This window comes from Phlebotomus papatasi, chromosome 2, assembly GCF_024763615.1.
Source record: "Phlebotomus papatasi isolate M1 chromosome 2, Ppap_2.1, whole genome shotgun sequence".
In the NCBI taxonomy this organism is placed as follows: Eukaryota; Metazoa; Arthropoda; class Insecta; order Diptera; family Psychodidae; genus Phlebotomus; species Phlebotomus papatasi.
Genome location: NC_077223.1, coordinates 26,206,253 through 26,229,354, shown reverse-complemented (window position 1 = coordinate 26,229,354; position 23,102 = coordinate 26,206,253). Strand labels below are relative to the sequence as shown.

The 23,102-nt window shown below is 33.3% G+C and overlaps 1 protein-coding gene across 1 annotated transcript in view; it reads right to left on the bottom strand.

Moving 5' to 3' along the window:
* Window positions 1–23,102, bottom strand: part of LOC129803201 (uncharacterized) — a 106,379-nt gene that overhangs the window by 66,215 nt on the left and 17,062 nt on the right. The window contains exons 2-3 of the mRNA XM_055849614.1: window positions 5,236–5,673; window positions 1,164–1,363 (exon numbers count right to left, since the gene is read on the bottom strand). Coding sequence (XP_055705589.1) covers window positions 1,164–1,363; window positions 5,236–5,408 — 373 coding nt within the window. The 5' untranslated portion in view covers window positions 5,409–5,673. The remainder of the gene's footprint in view (window positions 1–1,163; window positions 1,364–5,235; window positions 5,674–23,102) is intronic.

Genomic DNA, 23,102 nt, shown 5'->3' with positions numbered 1-23,102 from the left:
GTGGTAATCAGAAAATAATCACAAACCTTGGAAATCATTTTACAGTATAAAGCATGGTCACTTTCCCCTACAGTAATTTAGTGATAAACTTGTACGCGACTAAAGCATCAGTATCGGGAGTAATTTGCTAAGTTCCTCCAAAGCCATTATTGTGCCAAGAAATCTCCTGTTTATATGACTTCAAATCTTTCTTCTGGCTTTGGGGATTCTTCTGAATAACAGATAAGTGACTTATAAGACATTTTAAGGACTATCACACATTTTCCGGAAACATTCACATTCAAAAATCTCGCGGAACTATTTAAAATTGAGCAAATTTATTGCAAAATGTATCCTGGTTGTAAGAATTTTCAAGTAAATTCTAGAAATCTTATAATGCTCAATTGGCTCAATTGGATTTAAATTTAAATTGTGAAAATCTTAATGTGATAGCGCCGTAACTCCCATTATTTTTTTATTGTAAAAAAAAATGTTACACCAATTAAAAAAATTACAATTATAAGTCTTTAACAAATATTGCTCACATTTATTTAGCAAAATAATTTTGAAAAAGTTACGCTGTAACAAGTTTGTAAACTATCCCGCCCTCCCCCTATACAAATTCGTAGTACTACCGCAGATTTTTTATGCTAAAAAAAACTTCCCATTATAATTTTTAACATAAACCAGAACAGAAGACCCAGAATTCTTCTGAAATACTTTCTTTCTCAATTAAAATGAAAACAAACATCCTTTGAAGCATTAAATTATATGATATTTCATTTTGCAAACTTCGCTAAAGCTCTGTCCCACTCAGTTGTCTCTTCAGACGAATTTTGAATTGAAATATATTTGTTATTCGCTTCAACAAGATTTTTTATATGCCTATCACTTAACCTACAAAAAAAATGGCTTAATGGAACCCAAAGTGTAAACAATTTAAGCATTCTTCAGACAGCCGAGCAAAAAAATGTGCTTAGTCATTCCCTAAGAATCCCTGGAGTCAGAATAATTTGAATTTTTGCAGATCAAAGGAAAACATGCAAATTGTTTCCCCTTTTGGCACAAGAGCGTCTCAGAATTTATGCTGTCAGCAATGCAAATTGCGAAAGGCAGTCTTAGAAAAGTGACTTGTTTGTTGGGGCAAAATTCAATTATTGGGGGGCACGGTATTGATAACTTACTTGTGCAGTCGTACTTGGGGCTTATGGCATCATAGATGAATTTGCGCGACTTGGAGGGTCCACGTGGTGATGGGGGCACATCGTAATTATAGCTGGAGCAGTGGGGTGAATTGTAGACCGAGCGGTGCACATTCCCCGTTGGGCTTTTTGTGTCAGGATAATCGAATTTGCATCCTATTCCCGGGCTGGTGGGTAGTTTCCTGCCAACAGATCATAAATTAAAGTAGTGTTGCCAGATTGATGATTTCAACTTACAATTTAACTTAATTTAACCCTTTAAGGACGATTAAAACACCGGTGTCCCATAAAGAAAATCTTTTTTCCTGACTACCTAAAGTTATTTTTTTCTTATGTTTGTACATAATTCTAAGGTACAAGGTTAAAGGAATCCAGAATATTTTTTGCAAGTCTCTAGCTATTTGCTATGTACTAAATATTTAAGCTCAAAAATGGCGAATTTTTAAATTCTCAAATTCATAATTGATTTTATTTATTTTTTATACTTCCAATCTTTTTTAAGCAAAACCCTTTTGGCAATATAAACTACAATACTCATACCTACGTAATAATTTTCAATTAAGCGAAAAATATTATTCATTGGTATTGTCAGAAAAATTACTTAAATTTTTGGGCTATTTTTGTCCCTATCGTTCATAGAAGCACAAAATACACCGAATCAGACTCTGTTGGACTTTCCAAGGTTAGATGTAAGACTTATCATTGATTATGTTTCTCAGTTTAATTTTTGTTGTTGATTTTCAGTCCGTAAAAAGTGTCTCGTCGTTAAAGGGTTAAAAGTTAAACGGATTTTTAGGATCACATCAATAGGTCTATTATGGAAATATATTTAAGCGTTTAAGGGAAAATATTGCAGTAGTAAACGCGAGGAAGCAGTCAACACTGCTATATTTTTTTTTAAATATTAGACTTCAGAAGACAATACCTAATGGATTTATAGATTGCAATAGTGATTCTTGACTACTGAAGAAATAGTTGACGAAAGTCAAAGCATTAGTTATAAAAATCAGTGTTTACAACTACTCCGTGTTTACTACTAACCCATTTTCTCCTTAAAAAAATATTGTTACGCATCAAAACAGTTTATCACATTTTAATCTCACCAAAATCGAAAACCGTACCGCTCCGATTCTAATAAAATAAATTATTTTGCGAATTAAAACAAAACATATCAATATGCTACAATTGTCATACTTGCTCAAAAATATTATGTTTCAAATGAGATAAAATTTTTATAAATCTGGCATGTGAAAATGACTTTCAGATTAACCTGCTTAACATTTTATAACAGATAGACGGAAAGTTTGGCAGCGTTTGAAAACCGAAATATTTGTCTCGTCAATAAGAAATTGAAATTTTAAATTGATTCTGTAAAAATCTGAATTAACAGAAACTAAGCCCAAAATGTGCATACATTATTTTGATGTTCCGGAAAAAATTAGATTTGAATGAACAAGAATTTTTCGAAAAGTAGTTTCAGAAAATATAGATTAAAATATAGCAATAAAAAGAATATTAGGGGAAGTGTCCATGCTTTGCACGGTCCCAAGCTTTACAATGACCAAATTTTTCCTGTTTCTGAATAAATACGACTCCGCAATATATTTTAAAAACAAGACACTTTCCCCTAGTTTTTAAAATATAGAAAAGATGAGTCACATTTATTGAAAAACATACGAAAAATATAGTCATTATAAAGCTTGGGACCGTGTAAAGCATAGGTGTGATAGCACAGTGATAAATTTGGAAAAAAGTGTTTAATTTAAAATTGTTTAATTTAAAGTTGTTGAATTTAAAAATTGTTGAATTCTGTATGTTGAATTTTCATTTCATTTCGAAGATTTTGATTTTTTTTGTTTTTTGAGATATTTGTAATGTTTCTTCCTGTACTCGGGATCAGCCCTAATGCGAGATGATTACATCTGATATTCGGATATTCACAATATAATTATTATGCATATAAGTATTTGATGTTCTATATGACTTTTGCCCAATGAAAAGCATCTCGACTGAAGTATAAGTCTTAAATAGAAATTCAACAATTTTTATACAACTTTATACTCGCATTATAATAGTGTGAAAAATTATGATCAAACTATAATAGTATTAATTTTTGATCATGTGACAAAAAAATACCATAATACCATAAATATTTTTTCACACTATAATAATGTGAAAAATTATAATCATACTATAATACTGGTATTTTTTTTAGAATTTTTCAAAATTTTTAGATCACAAAACATTGTTGATAAATTTTTATGACTATAATTGTGAGAAATTTTAGACATATAGTAATTAAATAATTAATTTATCCGATTTCACAGTATTATAGTGTTAAAATTTTACACATTTTCAAATTAAACAACATTGTTGAAAGTTTTTCAACTATAATAGTGGTAATCTTCAATCACGTGCCAATAAATTACCAAGATGTTGTGTATTTTGTAAACATTTTTAAATTAAACAACTATTATGGTCGATTTTGCACTATTCATCTTTTACGGAATTACTATACGGATCACAAAATGATCCGGAAAGCACATAAGGCTTTCAAGCTTCGCACACACTCTGGCTTCGAACACTTCATATAGTTTCCCATATTCCTTTAATGAATTTGATCTATGGCAATATATTTTAATATCTAGTATTAAGTCACACATTTTCTGAAAAACCTATGTCAAATTCGTTAAAACAACGTAGAAAAAATATAAAATGTTCGAATTCAGAATACGTACGAATACTGAAGGCCCTCCTCTATTTTTTAGAGCCTAAGTGGTTAACATATTTCTTTTGTTGGTAATTATTCTTAACATATTTGAAGGTAAGCGAAGTATAGATATTGTTTTGTGTGCTATATCGGACACCAAATTTCACGAATTGCTTTGGCCTTCAGAGGCTCTTCCAATGCTTTGATACAGCATTTTGTTAATAAAAGCGACATTCTCTAGTTTCTTTGGGCATTGTACAACATTATCTTAGAAAATTGAACAAAAATTATGGAGTTTATATACAGTAGACTCTCTCTCAAATGGGCATTTGGGGTGAAATGTCATCCGGTTTATCGATAGATTTTGGCGTCAAAGTCATTGTAAACTCCACAAAAAGGGCTCAATTATAAAGAATCACGATAAAATAGGAAGAACTGCTGCGAATTTGAGCAAATTAGCTTTATAATTAAACGTGAAAAATGTCAATAAAATTTTTCGCCCGATTGAAAAAGAACCGATTGAGCGAGAGTCTACTGTATACACAAGAAGTGTCCAATATTGTAGGATGTCCGAAATTTGGCACAGTGTCCCTACTTGTTAAAGTAGTCAAGAAAAGTAAAAAATAGGATAATCCTTTTATTTTCGAGAGCTGTAATAATACCAATCAAAATCTCAAATTGCCCCATAAGGTAACTGTACCAAATTTCGACATTTTTTGTCACATCTTTTTAAGGAGTGTTGCTTGGAACCTTGTAGATATTTTATTATCCTTGTTTCCTCAAAAAATATTCTTAATAAATTTGAAAATGGATAAAAATATAGAGAAAGCTTTGGATAATATTTCGGCCAGCTTGATTCTCATAGGTCCTTGCCCTTCCGCGGAGTTATTCCATAGCTTTTTTCTCATCATCTCGTTCGTCGAAGGGACATTTTTTGTTCTTTTTTTGCATTGTATAATTTCTAGAGTATAAAAAACAACTAAGAATTCATGGAAATTTGAGGAACAAAAGAAGTGGCCGAAGTTGCAAGCTGGCTGAAATTTGGTACAATTACCCTATGTGGAAATATTTGTCCCAGCTTTTTGTGATAACTTCTACGAATTCATCTTTTGGAAAATTGTTTCTAAAGCACATTCTCTTTTCAGGTAGAGAAGAATAGTATTTGCCAAATTAATAGAGCAGTAAATTATCCTTAAGAATGTTTCTATAACAAGTCTCTGAGGCCCTATCTAACTTCATGAATAAACCCAAATTCTAATTTAATTTTACAATTTTTTTTTTCTAAATATTTTGTAATTTTTTAATAATGTTCATTTTGAATATATACTTGTGTTTTATGCTTACCTTGGTGACTTCGGACTCTTTGGCGGTGGTTCGAATGTTATGGAAGGCGATTGAGGGGATGATGAATGATTTGGATCAAAAATGTCTATTGGTGGTGTATTGCAATCATCCCATGATTGCTGCTGAATTTTCGGCGCCTTTGGACTATGTGGCGGAGTTCTTTGACTTGTCATTATTAAACACCACAATCTAGCTTAAGACTCTGTTCAGCACCGTCTATCTAACCCGAAAAATTCACTCTTACTTCACCACATTTGATGTTTACATTAATTCTGGCACATACAATACATTTAACCATCGCTGTAGCGGCAAATTAGCGGAAATTTCACCCCCGACCCAGGTACACAGCACTAATTATCACACGTCAATGATAATATTTCCATCATGGACGTTGTGACACAATCTCCTCATTTGACGTTGGAAGTAGATGGGGAAAATCTGAAAAGGATTCGACATGCAGAAAATATAATTAGTCATTTGCAGTATTCACGACAATTATATTATGTATATTGTATAAAAATGCTTGTTGAAGAGAAAATCAATATGAACGTAATCTATGGAAGGAAATGGAAAATATGTGAAGTAAAAACAATTTCCCACCCTGCATTCAGCCAGGGGACAATAAGTTGCAATTTCCTGAGATGACATTATGCAATATCCCAACATCTTACGGAAATAACTTCTGTTACCTTGCTTCTGGTAAAATCAAAATTCCTATGCTCGGGTTTTATATTTTTCATATAGCTTATTGCATAAGGTAAAGTCCATAACATATGGCTACTGGATACAAGCATTTAACTGTTACAACTTTTGTACATTTAGCTCCAGAATATAGAATAATTTTTTTGCCAAGGATTCCTATTTAAAAAATCCCCTTCGATATTGTAATGTTTAGGGTGAAGTGGTACAAGTTGGATAGGCTTTTTTTCTTGATAAATCTAGTACTTCATTTTTATTTTTATATTTTTAATGCTTTAGTTTTATAATTTGGTTCTTTGTGCTTAAAAACAAATTTTGTACTGTATTTATCAAGAAAAAAGCCATGTCCAACTTGTACCAGCGAATTGTCCAACTTGTAATACTATGTCCAACTTGTATCACTTTACCCTAGTCGAATTTCCCAAGACATTTTGTGAAATTCCCGTGAAAATTATATTTAATGCATCTTCGCAATGTAATAAATGAATAATCCCCTTCAATTTATTGTAGATTTGGTAATCTTGTGAGTAATTCCCAATATATCATTAGGATTTCTATAACGAAAGATAATAATGACTTAGGGCAGAATCACATTGACAGTAAAATACTCACCGTATTTCGTTAATTTACGCCTTTTCAAATGCAATTCTTACGCAAATTTTCAATTACCGTATTACCTTATCTCATACTCGGTGGCACTAGGTGAAAGTATAGTATAAGAAAATTTAATAAATAAAACCAAAATGCGATAAACGGTGATCAAAAACTGTAGGATATTTTACTACATTTTTTTCGTAGTTTTTTGCTCATCGTTTATCGCATTTTCGTTTTATTTTTTCAGTTTTCTTATATTATTTTCACCTGGTGCGACCGAGTATGAGATAAGGTAACACGGTAATTGAGAATTTACGTAAGAATTGCTATGAAAATGCATAAAATTAACGATATACGGTGAGGCTTTGACGATGACGGTGAGCTTTGTCAATGTGATTCTGCCCTTAACCCTTAAAATTAAAACCAAGAATTATGGGAACTTACTAAAAACGCTCTTTTTCTGATTGGAAGTGAATTCAAACGTTAGGGTAAAGTGGTACAACTTGGACAGGGCTTTTTTTTCTTGATAAATTTAGTACTTCATTTTTATTTGTATATTTTTAATGCTTTAGTTTTATAATTTGGTTCCTTGTGCTTAAAAACAAATTTTGTACTGTATTTATCAAGAAAAAAGCCATGTTCAACTTGTACCGGCGAATTGTCCAATTTGTAAAACTATGTCCAACTTATATCACTTTATCCTATATAAACTTCTTTTCGATAGTATTGACCGTATCAACTATCGATTCTGTTAAAATGATACCTCCACTTTTTGTAACTAATATGAATATTCATCAACAGTTACATTCTTTTAAAAATGGTACAATAAATGGTCCAATAATGTTTAAAAATCCGACATTCACTAAATCTACCAGATACAGATTTATCGATACTATCGATTTGATAGTATCAAAAAGTTATCATTCCATCTTACTTTATCATAATCCACCTTAAATGTGTCTGATACAAAGCTGCCACCGACTTTTCACAACCAATCTCACCAAGAAAACATAGAAAACCCGATTCACAATACATATCAGAGTAAATGCTTCCAAATTACTTGGCAATGCAGGCGAACAGGAACTTAAAGAAATATAATTATGGTCGAAGGAACACCTATCGGCACTTCAGGAAAGCGTATCGTGACCTATTGGCACTATATTTTGTGACATTTGGGATATAAAATTTGAACATCTATCCTTATAAAAAAGGTAAGATTATTGAAAATAAACATCATAGTGGAGACCGGGGCAGATTTAGTCAGCAAATGAAGGCTTTTCTTCGCGCATAATTTATGAAAAAATGTTAAAGTTTGTCTAATGTTTTTATGTTTCATAAGTGGCATTAGGATATTGGCTATATGAAACAGTATAATTCAAAGCTCTAAAATCCTTGACTTTTTCTAGAGAGGATAATGAAAAAAGTATGACACATTGACTACAAGTAACCTCGGCCCGGGTAGATATAGCCATTTTTGGGGTATTAATAGCCACTAGTTTTCCAGACGAAATTTTAAATTGGGGATACCAAATATTGTTTCACTTGATACACTGAAGCCCACTAATGCTAAATATGTCACTTATACCTAAAGTAAAAGGCTTTATCTGCGTTTTTTAAGCAATTCTTTTAATTGCGGCCAAATTGATGCAAACATCCTGAAAAAATTTATTTCTCAAATAGCATATCCAAATGGCAATATTGCTAGAAATATTGATAGTATTTTTTCATCCAACAATTATCCATGTATTAGCGAAAAATCATTTGCAGTTTTAGCCTACCACGGAAGAATGACTTCAACTGCTCCGAGGGCTTTTAAAGTGATCCTCATCTTATATAAAAAATGAGATAAGTACTATCCAAGCGAAATATATCTTTTAATTAACTTTATTAAACCAGAAACAAGGTAAAACTATGACATCTTGACTAGAAACTCAGAAAACCAAATGCTGGGCCAAAAACTGTAACATCACAACTACAATTTTTTACCCATTTTATAAGCTTCTAAATTGTAGGATGACAGGATCAGACTTATAAATATTTCAGAAAATATAGTGATGTGCTCCCACTGTCATTAAAAAATACTTTGCTCAATGTACATTTTAAGGGAAACGAGAAAAATCCGTTGTCTAATTCTACCCCTGGCTAATTGTACCCCGGTCTCCCCTAAATTTCAACATATTCACGAAAGTACCAATAGGTATTCCCCGTCGAACAGGTATTCCTTCGAACCTATTTGTTGTACCATCACTTTAATCTTTCTCTCAATTCCTTACTTACAAACTGTAAATGCATACATTTTAATATGTTTAGTATTTCTATTTCACTTGTTCAAATTAATCAGTATATTTTACTGATTTAAAAGAGATATTTGTATTCGCACAGCTTCAAATATAAACTGCTCTGGGTAATGCAATGTTAATTAAGATGATGTGATTTAGTGAAATTCCATATCAAGTAACATGTAAACTCTTAAATTATCAACCTAAAATCCAAATAAAAACGAAAATACGTAACATTTCCATTAGTGATTAGTGATCTCTTGGAAAGATTGAAGTGCTCCAATTTTTTTATATTGTAATTGAACAAAATATCCGTCTGGATTTCCTGTCCGTCTGGAGATAGGTGTCACTGTGAATTTGAACTAGGTTTTTAGCACAAACTATTCTTCCAGTAAGCATAGGACATGGGAATTTGTTAATCAAATCCTAAAAATAAAAAAAAAAAAGAATAATAATTCGGATATCGGCAATTGAAATGTTACTGATGAAGTAGCCCTTATCCTGAATGTTTCGTAACCAGTTTAACTCAATCACTGACAGGTATGCAACCGAAACCAATGGTGAAAGAAAATTCAAAGGGTGCTCAAACTTATAAATCCGAAAATAAAACGCTCTGCAAATTTCCCAACCAGTTTTTTTTAACAATTTTTCCAAGACTTCATAATATTTTTTTTGAATATACTCGAACATAAGAGAAAGTATTCTGAATACAAAAAAAAAACAATATTTATGGTATAATTTCAGTGAAATATAATGAAATTAATAAGAGACTGTGTATTCTTTTATTGCATTAGTTATCACCCCTTAATTTTCTGCCATGTGGCATACGGCTCCGGTGAATGAAGTGAGTGTAGCAAAAAAGAACCAAGGAAAGTGGGTTAATAGAGTTTGCAGACTTTTGTATAAAATTAACCATGGTGTTGGCAGAAAATAGATCATTTTTCATAATGACGAAAACTTCCCAACACAATCAAGGGATTCCTTAAAACACTGATTAATTACCACCAATACTTGGAAGATATTCATGAAAAGGAGCGAAATGGTGACTAATCGCATAATTTCATGTTCTAATTTAACATTGATTCTCCTAGATTTTGGTATGGGGAAAATAGTTTATGTGAAAATGCCATTGATTGTATTTTATTACACACATAAAACATACATAGTTTTGCCCCCGGCATTGAAGAACTCAGCAGTTGGGAAAGACCGAAAATGACTAAAGGAGGGATTGGGAAAAAAAGCCAAAATGTAACGTAACAGTGAATAATCAGACACAAAAATTCGTGTTATTCTATATATTTGTGTCTCATTAATGTTTATGTATGAATTATTCAAAATCGACCGCCCCCGCTTATTGTTATTGAACAATCATGGGGGGAAGTGTTTTTATTTTGCACCAAAGAAAATATTAAACAACATGGTAGAAGATATTAGGCAACATTTTCATCATTTCCCTGATTCATGCAAAATTTCCTCTTTCAGTTTTTTTTTCCTACAGGCTAAATTACACTGGAATTCTACGTTATAATACCTTAAATTTAGTTTTGTTTATTGATTTTCAGCACCAGTCTTCACATATTGCGTTGTAATTTATATAGATTTTTTCCTAATTATATTTTGATGCGGACAGCGAAACGAAAGAATGCTTTTAGAAATGAGGAAATGTGAATTCTATATGATACCATGTTAAATGGGTGTTGTTTTATAAAAAGATCTAAGTTTAAATATCTAAAAATATAAAATAAGCAATAAACTTTTAGGAATTCATTCATTCATTCATTCATTCATTCATTCATTTTCAACCGCTTATCCCTATTGGGGTCGCGGTTTTAGGAATTATAAATCAAAATTAATTAGACGAATACGCTGTAATGACTCTCCTAAATTAATTATTTAAAAGTATTCCATTGATGGGCAAAGATGTTACAAGTATACTTTCTAAATTCTCAAAACCCGTACCCTTTAGAAAACAGCTCGATAAATGTATTTCCTTACAAAATTGAGGAAAATGGCTTTCACAAAGTTATAAAGCAGTATATTTCCTATAAAACTGCAAATTAGAAATTTCTGGGGCACTAGGGTAGCTTGTAAAAAAATAAAATATCTGTTTTGTTACTTTTTGCCCCAGTCTCCCCTACTATGTTGCGACGCGAGAAATTTGAAAACATTTTGCTACTTCTTCAGAATAAAACTTTAATTTCTTTTATTAATTTTTTTTTAAATATTCTACCTGTATAGAATTTCCATTGATTGGAGATCTCTTAAAAATAAGAGACAAAAGACGGTTGGATTTTGAATATGCATGGAGGGAGAGAGAAGGAGAAAAAAGTGGTGAATAAGATCAGCTGGAAGGAAAGTAGGGGAAATGAGCGGGATCTCCAGTCTAAAAGTTACGTAAGAAGACTTGATTTTTGCAAAGAGACGTGAGGAAAGAAAAGTTATTAGTTTATTTTGTAAATTATAAATTAAATATTAGTTCAAACTACAGAAAAATTTACGTGACGTAGAGTTAAACGTGTTCAGTGAAATCTAGTAGTGGAGAAATTGTGGAAATAAATAATTGGTGAAGGTGAAAATTGTGTTTCACTGCCTCAGTGGATTTGGTGAAGGGCATTTGGTGGTCATCGAGGAAACGTCTTCTGGAAAAGCCAGCCGCCTACGTTCCGGATCACTGTTGAAGACATTTACTAAAGGAATATATATTTCCAGGTAAACTGGGCAGGAAGAAGAGGGTATTAGATATCACAGAATCCTATCACAGAGAAATTATTGTTTACCACAGGTACGTGAATATCACAAACGGTAGAAGGAAGCCCAAGAAACACACAGTCCCTGACAGATTTATAACACCACAATATATTTATAGGTAATTCTCCACACTACCATTTATTGAAGAACTCTGGCCAAAAAATACTCTTTGTTAATGCTTTTCTATTAAACAGTTGAATCTTTTTGTTTGAACTATTTTTACTCCACGCGAAATTCGTTGTACAGCCGATTTAGTCAAAAGCCCCTGCGGGTATGCAAATTTTCTCGATGCGTAATGCCATTTCGCGCCATTTTTTCCATCCCGAAAATGTGCATAATACCGGGATTAAGTGTAAAATGAACGGCGAATGGCAAGTAGGCTGATCGGCGCCGATCAGTCGGTCAAATCGGCTTATTGGCGCCGATCTGTCTCAATAATCAGTACATCGGCAGCCATATAATCTATGAATTGCAGATCTGTCTACTCCCCGGCACTAAGAAAAAAAACGGGGGTGCGATTATCTTTGTTTCCTCATAAATTTGACACTTTTTAGGTGTAAAAATATATCAACATTTTTTAATGTTAATTTTACACCTTTTCAAGGGTAAAAATAAAATGAAAAAGGGTAATTTTAACCCCCAATGCACCTAAAAAGTGTAATATTTACACCGATTTCGGATCAATACTGCAGGGTAAAATTAACATTTCCGGAATGTTATTTTAACTTTTTTGGATTTCTCTCAGTGGGTTAGAAATGGTTCCAAGTGCTTAGCGACCCCCACACAAATTAATTTTTTCTACATGACTATCTTCAACTTTTTTGAACTGAGGATATTTTTCTCATATATCAATTCGATTTCAATAAAGTTAATAAGGATTGACACTTTAAAGTGATAGATTTAATAAAATGAGAAATAACTCAGCTGATTTTTGACATGATCTAAAAATTTTCATAACTGATATAGTCAAGTGCGCTAATTTGGGCGCTTCGCTATCTGGATCGTTTATGACTAATCCCCTTAAAATAATATAATTATTTTTATTTCCGTAATATAGTCACTACAGTAGCATAATATAACTATTTAAGTTTGAGAAAAATTAAAAATAATATTTTCATCCATTAGAGTGCCCGGATTAGCACACTTGCCTGTAATCGACTCATTTCAATCTTGTTCCAGCTGGGTTCTTCACTAAAAATTTTCTAGCAGTGATATTTTCGTTAATGACAACTGGTTGATTGAAAACATTCATTGTTTTTTTTCCTTGTGAAAAAAAAGTATTTTAAATCCAAAGGTTAAAATAAAAGTGAATTAGTGAAAAGGTGACCCAGTTAGTGCAGACTAACTTATTTCAGTATTATCATTATTTTATAAATTTTCATTAATATTTTTGATAATTTTTTTTATATTATCTTTCTGAACGAAACAGTGAATAATTCAATGGATTTAGAAGAAGTAAAAAACAATTTCATCAGTCCAAAAACAAGCGTTTAAGTAGCACTCTTCGGAAAACGATCCGAACCTTACTATAAGCGTAAATTTGGTTGGAAAAAATATATGAAATCATTAGCTTTTTAATGCTTCTTTCTGCAGTTAAAGATTTCAAGCAGTCAGTGTATTAATTGCAAGATATTTTCTCAAAGGAATGAATAATTAATGTTAAAACTTCAAGGTTCTTTAAGTTTCTTCAAGAGCCGAATGCTCTTACCAATTGCGCCGCAGACCTCCCTTTATTAAAATTCACCCAACTATTTTAAAATTATTTCAGAGATTTCCTTTGTGAGGAAAGTAATGTTTATAAACAAAAATTATCATTATTCATGTCTCGATTTAGTTTTAGTGAAACTCCACTACATAACTCATTCCTTAGCAGATTTCAACTAGCCATTAACGTCGCCTTAATAATTTATGAACTAGTTTAAATTGGCTATTACGTTTAATACGGTAACCACCCCAACAAATTCTTTTTTTTAAATACTCTTTTTTTTCTGTTCGTATACGTTTTTAGAGTAATAAAAATTTTAATTATTTAATCATACTAGTTACTATGTCATGCTTCATTCAAAGATGATAATTGTTCAAGCAGTTATTATTCCATAAACGCAATTAATTTTCCATTTGACGCCTGCAGTGTATGCATTGTGTTGAACAATTAATCATCGTCAAATAAGCACACCAAAAGGAATTGAAAGTAACTTTGTCTCAGACAATGAAAATTTTCAATTATCACTTCTTGTGGAAAAATTCTGCACAATATAGCACTGGATTTTGTAGAACATCCCTACTGGTAAGCATGTACTCCAATATACTTGACATAGAAATTTTCACCCCCAAAACGGAGCAACTTTTCCAATATGTGTCACCGTCATGAGAGCTTTCGGGAAAATTGAAAAATATTTTTGCAACATCCACAACATCAACTTTAACCAACGAGTGCTATTCGGTGAGTAAATCGGTAACTGTGGGAGAAGACATACAATGGGGGAACATGTGATTTCTCACTTGAAGCTCTCTTTGGGGAATCACTTTTGTCAAATCATGGATAAGAATACATGCAGCGCATAAGAGTTAAGATTGAAATTCAACGCATTTGGTACATAAAATGTATCAGCATCTCCGTTCTTTCAACATCTTTATAGCATTCCCACCCTCAGTCACGGAAATAGCTTTTTCACTTCAATAATGTCGAAGTGAATCAACACGAAAATAAAGTCGAGGACACGTGGAGGAGTAGTATGAAGAATGGTCTGGAAACGCACCGTGAAACGAATTGAATTGGGACAATCTGATATGATCGAGCATTAGGATTGCAAATTTCTCAGGAAATTGAAAAATAATGTATAGCAGAAAACACTCTTTATGTCTTAGGTTTTACAAAACATCAATATATGCTTTAAGACTAAAACATATGTTGGAAAATGTGTGATAAGGATTGTGAATATTGTACAATCAGTATAATCCCTAAAGTATATAAATCATTAAAACCTTCATGAACATAAAACGATAAACTATATTGGAGACTGGGGCAAAAAGTCACAAATCGAAAAATTCAAAATTCAATATCTTCCAAGATAAAAAAAGATAGCGGCTCAAAATTTTTTCTAGATAGCCTCCATAAACCTTCTTCAATGTCGTAAGTTTCTTAGAATTCGAACAAGGAATTTAGAAAATAAAAAAATATTGAAATGTTTAGGCCTGTTTTTTGAAATATTTTCCTCACAAGAGATACCAATTTTATTACATACTTATTTTCAAAAATCGATGCACTGATGAATATTTCCTAAATAATTTGGATTCTTTGAATACGAATCCGCTATCTATTTTAGAATTTCACAAAGGTTCTTTTCTCCAGAAATCCTTTTATTAAAAATGTCCACTTGAGGTAAAAAGTAACAAAAGGTATAGAGCAAAAACTAACAAAAAGTGAAGAACTTTCTGATGTCTCACGGCGAAAGGAAATGTCATTATCATGTCTCGCTGCTTGTTGTTTGCATTGGTCAAACGATTTGCAGTCTTTTGTGTGTTTTTTCTAAAACAGCTTGAAAAGCGCTTTTCTCATTCAGATAGAGAAAACGGTGTTTTACAAAGGTGTAGGGTAAAGTAGTACAAGTTGGACAGTGCTACAAGTTGGACAATATGGTACAATTTTGACAGGGCTCTTTTCTTGATAAATTTAGTACTTCATTTTTATTTGTATATTTTTAATGCTTTAGTTTTATAATTTGGTTCCCTGTGCTTAAAAACAAATTTTGTACTGTATTTATCAAGAAAAAAGCCATGTCCAACTTGTACCAGCGAATTGTCCAACTTGTAACACTAATTCCAAATTATATCACTTTATCCTGTGTCCTCTATATTTATGTCCTCTAGGTATTTTTTTCAAATTTACGGAAGCCAGTAACTTAGCGAATCGAAATGTGATAATACCCAATGTCTGGTACTATTTGCCCCAGCATTTTTGAGAATGGTCAGAAAATTACTTTTTAGAAATCGGCTCAATAAACGTATATCCTTACAAAATAGTGGAAAATTACTTTCACAAATTTGTAGAGCGGTAAATTTCCTATAAAACTGCGCTAATTAGAAATTTTTGAAGCGATCGAGTAGCTTGTAAGAAAATAAAATATCCGTTTTGCGACTTTTTGCCCCAGTCTCCCTAGCATATAAAAAAGTAAGGGTATACCAATGAAGTTATTTGGAATCATTTTTAATCTAGATTTTTGACATTTCCTCACTTTTTCAGATGAGCAAAAAGAAATACCATGAAAAAGTAAAAGCCTTAATGCCCTAACTAGATGCACTGAGAGAAATCCGAAAAAGTTAAAATAACATTCCGGAAATGTTAATTTTACCCTGCATTAATGATCCGAAATCGGTGTAAATATTACCCTATTTAGGTGTATTAGGGGTTAAATGAACCCTTTTTCATGATAACTTTACACCTAAAAAGTGTTAATGTTACGAGGAAAAAAGTTAATCGCACACACTTTTTTTCTTAGTGTAGAAGCACGGTTTAAGCGAAAAGACGGCTAAGTGGGAAACTGATAGGAATGCAGTCTGTTCAGCACGTTAGGGCCCAAATAGGCTCATGCTGATCCTCGAGAATGTTTAGCCTGTAGAATTTGAAAGTTAAAATTTATATCAAAACGTCTTACACTGAGTGAGAGTTTCAGATCAATTACTAAATGTTCTCCACATAAATTTCCTTTACTTAATCCTGTACTGTCTGACTTATTGCCAAATCCTACAGGCTAGATATTCTCGAGCATTAGCCTGACTCTAGGCTCAAATGCTAGGAAATCTCTTAGAAGGAATGATACCAATTCAAATACAGACGAGAGGTTTAATGCTGAGTAGAAACCAATACTATAAGAAATACCCATAAATCGTTCATCCATAAACCGTTAAAGTTCATTATTACATCCTTGAAGTAGCACCAATAAACCGTGCTGAGGTGCTTCTGGTCTTTAAAAGACTTTGTCGGACTGGTTCGTACATCTTTCAACGGAGGACTTCCATATTCGGTTAAACCACAAACCGGAGCAACTCCACGTCATCGAACCAAACATTGTAGCTTCTAGCCAGACGGGAAGAATGAGCTAGCTCGGTCATGACTACCGAAATGGGTAAAGAGGCATTGTAATCTTGGATGGGTCTGCCACAATGCCAGCGGACGATGATTACGGATCGTACGAAATGTAGAAAAGTGATGGAGGAGCTTTGAACCTTAAATGGATTTTCCTACAGCTAGGCCAACCCTCTGATTGTCTGAATCTATTTTAACTGATAAACCAATAAGTTATCAATAAATATTTTATTTTAATTTTATATATTGACTACCACACAGAGTGAACAAATGGGTCCCGATCAAAATCCCGAAGGCCAAAATCCCGAAAGCCAAAATCCCGAATGGGCCAAAATCCCGAAAGCCAAAATCTCGAATTCTTAAAAGTGTCATAGCTAATCCCACGATTGCATCCGCACTTGTTGAAGGCAAAGGGAAATCTTCTGTGTCTTGGGAAATTATTCTAAACATTTTCCTCCATATAATTTCATCCCTTTCACGATTTTGAACATTTGGGATTTTGACTTTCGGGATTTTGGCCTTTTCGGGATTTTGGCGTTCGGGATTTTGGCTTTCGGGATTTTGGCCTTTTCGGGATTTTGGCGTTCGGGATTTTAGCCCTTTTCGGGATTTTAGCGTTCAGGATTTTGGCGTTCGGGATTTTGGCTTTCGGGATATTGGCCTTTTCGGGATTTTGGCGTTCGGGATTTTGGTTTTCGAGATTTTGGCGTTCGGGATTTTGGTTTTCGGGATTTTGGCTTTCGGTATTTTGGCTTTCGGGATTTTGGCTGCCACCGAATTAACCACACCTAAGGGCCCAAAACACAGAGCTGTATGTTCCCGAGTTGTCGGTCACACCAAGATTGATTCCCTCTCATTACGGATATCTTGTTGTGGTACCGTTAGAGCAACCTACGACTTTTAAATCAAGACCGTTGCATTTTTAATAGAAGAACTGACTTCTGTATAACAAGTTAATCACATTTATCAATGTTACATCTCGTAGTGGAAGAACTAAAATCATAGAAGAGCGCCCATGAGCGCTTCGGGCAAAGCGGATATTTCTTGCGCGCTCCCGGATTTTATGGTAAAGGCGGACCATTTCATTACGTTTTCTTTTATCACATGTGAAAATGTCTCCATCTAGACATTCAATTCTTTGCACTGGACGGGACTCGAACTCACGATTGCGAGAATAGAGCCAGGGATCTCACCGCCAAAAAAGGTGACCAGCGCTTTTATCCACTGCTATACAAGATCACAATTAGGGATAATCGTAAGCTTGAATTCCTATCGTTTCGGTCCAATCATTATTTCCTCAGTGAAACAATGCATAACTGATTTTTAGTGCATTTTAGTCAAGAGTTCGAGCACGCCGTAGACCCTGGGGCGCATTGTTATCTCTTTTAAATATATTTTCATCTTATATTTCAATTTTGAAAACAAATAACCGTAAATAAATCGCTTCAGAAATTATCATTATTAATTTATTTTATGTATTTTTGATGTACCGGGATTTTTTCCATTTTCTACATTTTTCAATTTACAAATTTTTATTCAGATTACATTGTAAGGTAAAGTACCCTTTATTCGACCGGTTCCTCTATTCGACCGGTAGATTTATTTATTCAATTTAATTATATTTACTATAATATTTTGTGTATGATCTAACATTAATAGGTCAATTATTCTTTAAATAATACGAATCAGTGACAAATTCATAGAAATTGATGAAATTCACCATCAAATATTCAAAAATTGACCCACCGGTCGAATAGAGGAACCCGGTCGAGTAAGGGTACTTTACCTTATCTGAGAATTATGTCCATTCAGACGCTTGTCATTTGCACCGGGCGAGACTCGTACTCACAATTTGTGACAGTCGAGTTTGGGGTCACATCGCCCAAGAACCGAAAGCTCTTACCAATTGCACTTTGGACCCCTATCTTTGGAAATTAAAAAGATTGAATTAGCGAAAATACTCATGTTAACGAAAACGTTCTAACGTCAAATTTGATCACTTAAATTTTATCTAACATGAAGCTCATACTAAAATGGATGAAAGAGTTTGAAAAAAGGGTAGGGTGAAAGGAACACCTATTGACACTTTAGGAACTCGTGTCAGGACTTATTGACACACTACTCTGTACCATTTGGAATACGAAATTTGAACACCTAGCCTTATCAGAAAACGTAGATTAAGGAAAAAAACGTCATATTATTTACATTTTATTAGACACTTCAAATAAATTTCAAGATTTTGACAAAAGTGTCAATAGGGGTTCCGTGTCGAAGAGGTGTTCATTCGACCCTACACATTCCAATATTTGACCTCAATCAGTTGAAGCAATCAAAATTAAAGCTTGAAAATATAGAACTTTAATATTTATAGAACTTCATCGAATTAAAGTTATCACTTTCGGCAGTTGCTTTTGGAAACTTTTCGTATAAGTTACGGCTAACAGGACGAAAAGAGAAAGTTTTCGGTAAACTTTCACAAATTGAACACGTCAGTCAGAAGCATCAAATCCACACGGATTGGGGCGAAAGTTGTTTAAGGGCAATTTTATGTTGTAGAGCGCGATGTTATCCGGCTCGATGAGTACTATTGGGTCGTTAGGGTGGCTTTTCTCCGCGTGACACCCTCTTCTAGATGTTAGAAAGCCCACCACCTCACTGATGGGAAATCTGACTCAATAGACCCTGTAAAACCATTTGCAAGGAAAGCAAATGTCACATGGGACATCCCACTGCTATGAATTCTCATGGGATTCAAGAGAAACCAAAGGGATGGAGCGGTAAGTTGATATCCTTTTTGTATAAAATATATGGCTTGGAGATTCTGTCTAGGTCGACACAAAGGATTATTGTATATGAATCAGAAATTATCATATGATATCCCTTTTCTTTCAGTTTTACTCCAATGTATATCAAATCATGAAGAAAATGGCGATAAATCCCCCAAAGAAATTACGACTGACTTTAAGGATTTCCACCCATTTAACATGAACCACATTCGCTTTAACATTATTGTGAAAGCGAATGTACAAAAATTGAAAAGAAAAACATATTAAAGTATCAATTAACCTGTAGTACTTTTGCAATCAACCGTGTACCTCAAATTATAGCCAATTTAAGCCAATGTCAGTGAAATCTAATCAATTTTCCGTGTCAGAACCAACAGCAAACTAACTCTGTTCAACATAGAAAAAGCTCTCTGGCAGTCAATGTGCAGAAAAAAAAGTGGGATGGAAAAAGATATACCCCAGAGCTTTTGGTATAATACGGTTAGAGTTGGGAAAATTATATGGTATTCACCCCATTGAACACTTGTTGCACAAAATTTCATTGAAACATCCATCGCAACAGCATTATTAAAGCTCAAGCACAAATTTCATTCAGATCTAACAAATTTGCTATATAGGAAATCCTGCACACAAATTTCCCCTTCATAAGATCCACTTTGTTTCCATTCCAGACATTGATGGCTCGACAATTTGATTTGATTTTCTTCTCACTAAATAAATCAATACTTGATGCTTACGACGAGCGATATGACGTTTTTTTTTGGAGGGTTATAGAATGTTTAGGGATGCTTACTCAATAATTCACGATGTTTTGCGAAATATCTTGAAGTAGATTTGTTGGGGAAATTGTAAACACAAAGTTTGGTTAATAAAGGAGTCTAAAATAGAATCCTGAATTGAGATTAAATTTTATATTTGTTTTCGCAATGAAGGATGAAAGTTGTTCAATTGAAGAAATTGTATTTCCTAATGTTCTTGTATAGATACGTGGAAAAGTCTTGAATATGATTCGTGATAAAATGAAAAGGATCTGCTTAGAATTAAATTTGGAAAAGCGGACACTTAAGAAACAGCTCAACTTCATGTATTTATTTATTATAGTCAAGTGTGCTAATCCGGGCGCTTCGCTATCTGGATCGTTTATGACTAATCCACTTAAAATAATATTTTTATTTCTATTTCCGTAATATAAATAGTCACTACAGTAACATAATATGACTATTCAAGTTGAGAAAAAGCAAAACTAATATTTTTATCCATTAAATAAGTGAGTACCCGGATTAGCACACTTGACTGTAATCGACTCATTTCAATCTTGTACCAGCTGGGTTCTTCACTAAAAATTTCCCAGCAGTGATATTTTCGCTGAAAAGTATTTTAAATCCAAAGGTTAAATTAAAAGTGAATTAGCGAAAAGGCGACCCAGTTAGTGCATGCTGACTTATTGCAGTATTATCATTATTTTATAAATTTTCTTTAATATTTTTGATATTTTTTTTACATTATGTTTCTGAATGAAACAGTGAATAATTCTATGGATTTAGAAGAAGTAAAAAAGAATTTCATCAGTCCAAAAAACATGCGTTTAAGTGGCACTCTTCGGGAAACGATCCAGTTACCCCACCTTACTATAAAGCCGACTTTCATATTCAGACTTTCAGAGTATCCTATTTTTCTGTACGACTGTTAGCAAACCCTACACTTCTCTAACATAAATACGTAAATTATCTATTTTATAGAATTTCACTAATGTTCAATTAAATCGATTGAAACCTGAAACTGCTTCACTGATTACGACAAATTTGACCTAAATTGCATTCAATTGATTTCATATTTCATTACTGATTCATAACCGGTATAAAACAATTTGCACTTATTCGGGAATCCATGACCTTTCAAACGAATACATACTTGCCCCAATCGGTCGAGATAGCTCTTCAAAATCTTATTAAACATTTATCTTTAGAAACTGTTTGAAGATACGATTAAAAGCGGTATTACCAGTAGGTATCGCAGCTTAGCGCTTGCAACGAGCGTAAACACAAAGCAAATGCAGTTGGCACAGTTGCTGATCCAATCGTCGATCGTTTGACAACGTAGTTAGATATCGTTAGACATTTTTTCGATTTATTGGAGGGCGCCCCAATGGTGAATCTTCAAATCGCTAACTATAACCGTTTGATCTTAAGCCCTAGTAACGGCTGGGCATAGAGAAGTTGTAATATTTAATATTTATTTACTGAAAAAATAGGGTTCATCCCTCACACTCTTATCTTAATTGTGATAAAGAGAAAATGAAAAAAGGACCAGATAACTGCTTCCTCAAGACTTAATCTGAAAAAATTGTCGAATACCATCTGCAGACCCACGCAAATCATTTGGAACGAAGTTGAAGAAGAATGAAGTCAAAGAAGAATGATTTTTCCGTGTTAAAGAATAGAGATCGAAAAAGGCAGTTTTCCTATAAATAATGATAGCTTGGGAGCTTTTCAGGTTTAAAAGCAAACCATACGAAGACGACCGGTGCTTAATATTAGAGAGATTCGAGTTCATATCTTTAAAAGCATCCAAGGAATTGGCAGGATCACCATCCAGAAATGATAACCGGAAAAAGAATTTTCAAGTAATCAAGGGAAACGACATCACTCCCCATGGCATTCGCCCTGACCTTTATAAGATTTTAATAAGCTTCTGTACCTGAAAGGAGAAACATCCTGAAGTGATTTTCGGAAATTATAAAATTCATAAATAAGTATGTACAACAAAATCTGTTGGAAGGTCAAAGATGCAGATAGACAAAGTTCGCAAGAGAACCTGGGACAAAATATAAAAATCAGAAAATTCCAAGATAAACCACACCAGTAGGAGAATTCTGCAACTGCATGACATTGCCTTAATGACAGATTCAGGATTTTTATGTGGAAAATTCGAGAAAACTATTCGAAAATGTAATTCAAATCAAATACTCAGCGTCACAAAACCCTCTGCAATAGCGATTTGTTGCTAACTGGTATAGAATTAAGAAAATTGTACACGGTGATGACCTTTGTTCTTTCTTCTCCTTTATTCTGTCATACGACGTTTCGGAGGCAGATTTCCTCCTTCCTCAGGTCTACAAATGCATTTTTAACAAATTCTGAGGAAGGAGGAAATCTGCCTCCGAAACGTCATATGAGAGAATAAAAGAGAAGAAAGAACAAAGGTCATCACCGTGTACAATTTTCTTGAAACAATTTCCTTAACCGAAAACACACTTAAAGTATCGAATTAATTCTAATTCCGAATTTATAATATCAAAATTTATCATATGACATGTCATATTGTTACAAAATTCCCTTCAGGACTCCAGAATTCATAAATTTTACAGATAACCTTCATGAATCACATTAAATATCCCATTGCAACTTAAAAGAAAATGAAAAAAAAAATCTAGGAGTCGTTTTCGAAATAAACCAAAAGTACAAAGTTTCGGTGGAGAAGGGAAAGGGTGGGGGGAAAGAAAAACGGCTGTCCTTGATAATGTTGACTTAAAGGGGGGTCGTCGAAGACCGGAAGTCGATATCTCGTACCGTTTGGCCTCTGGCCGTATCACAAGTTGAAAAAATTGGATTATATAATTGCCCTCTCTTTGAGTTCTAAATAGCATTAAAAGAATATGGAAAAAAATATTAAACC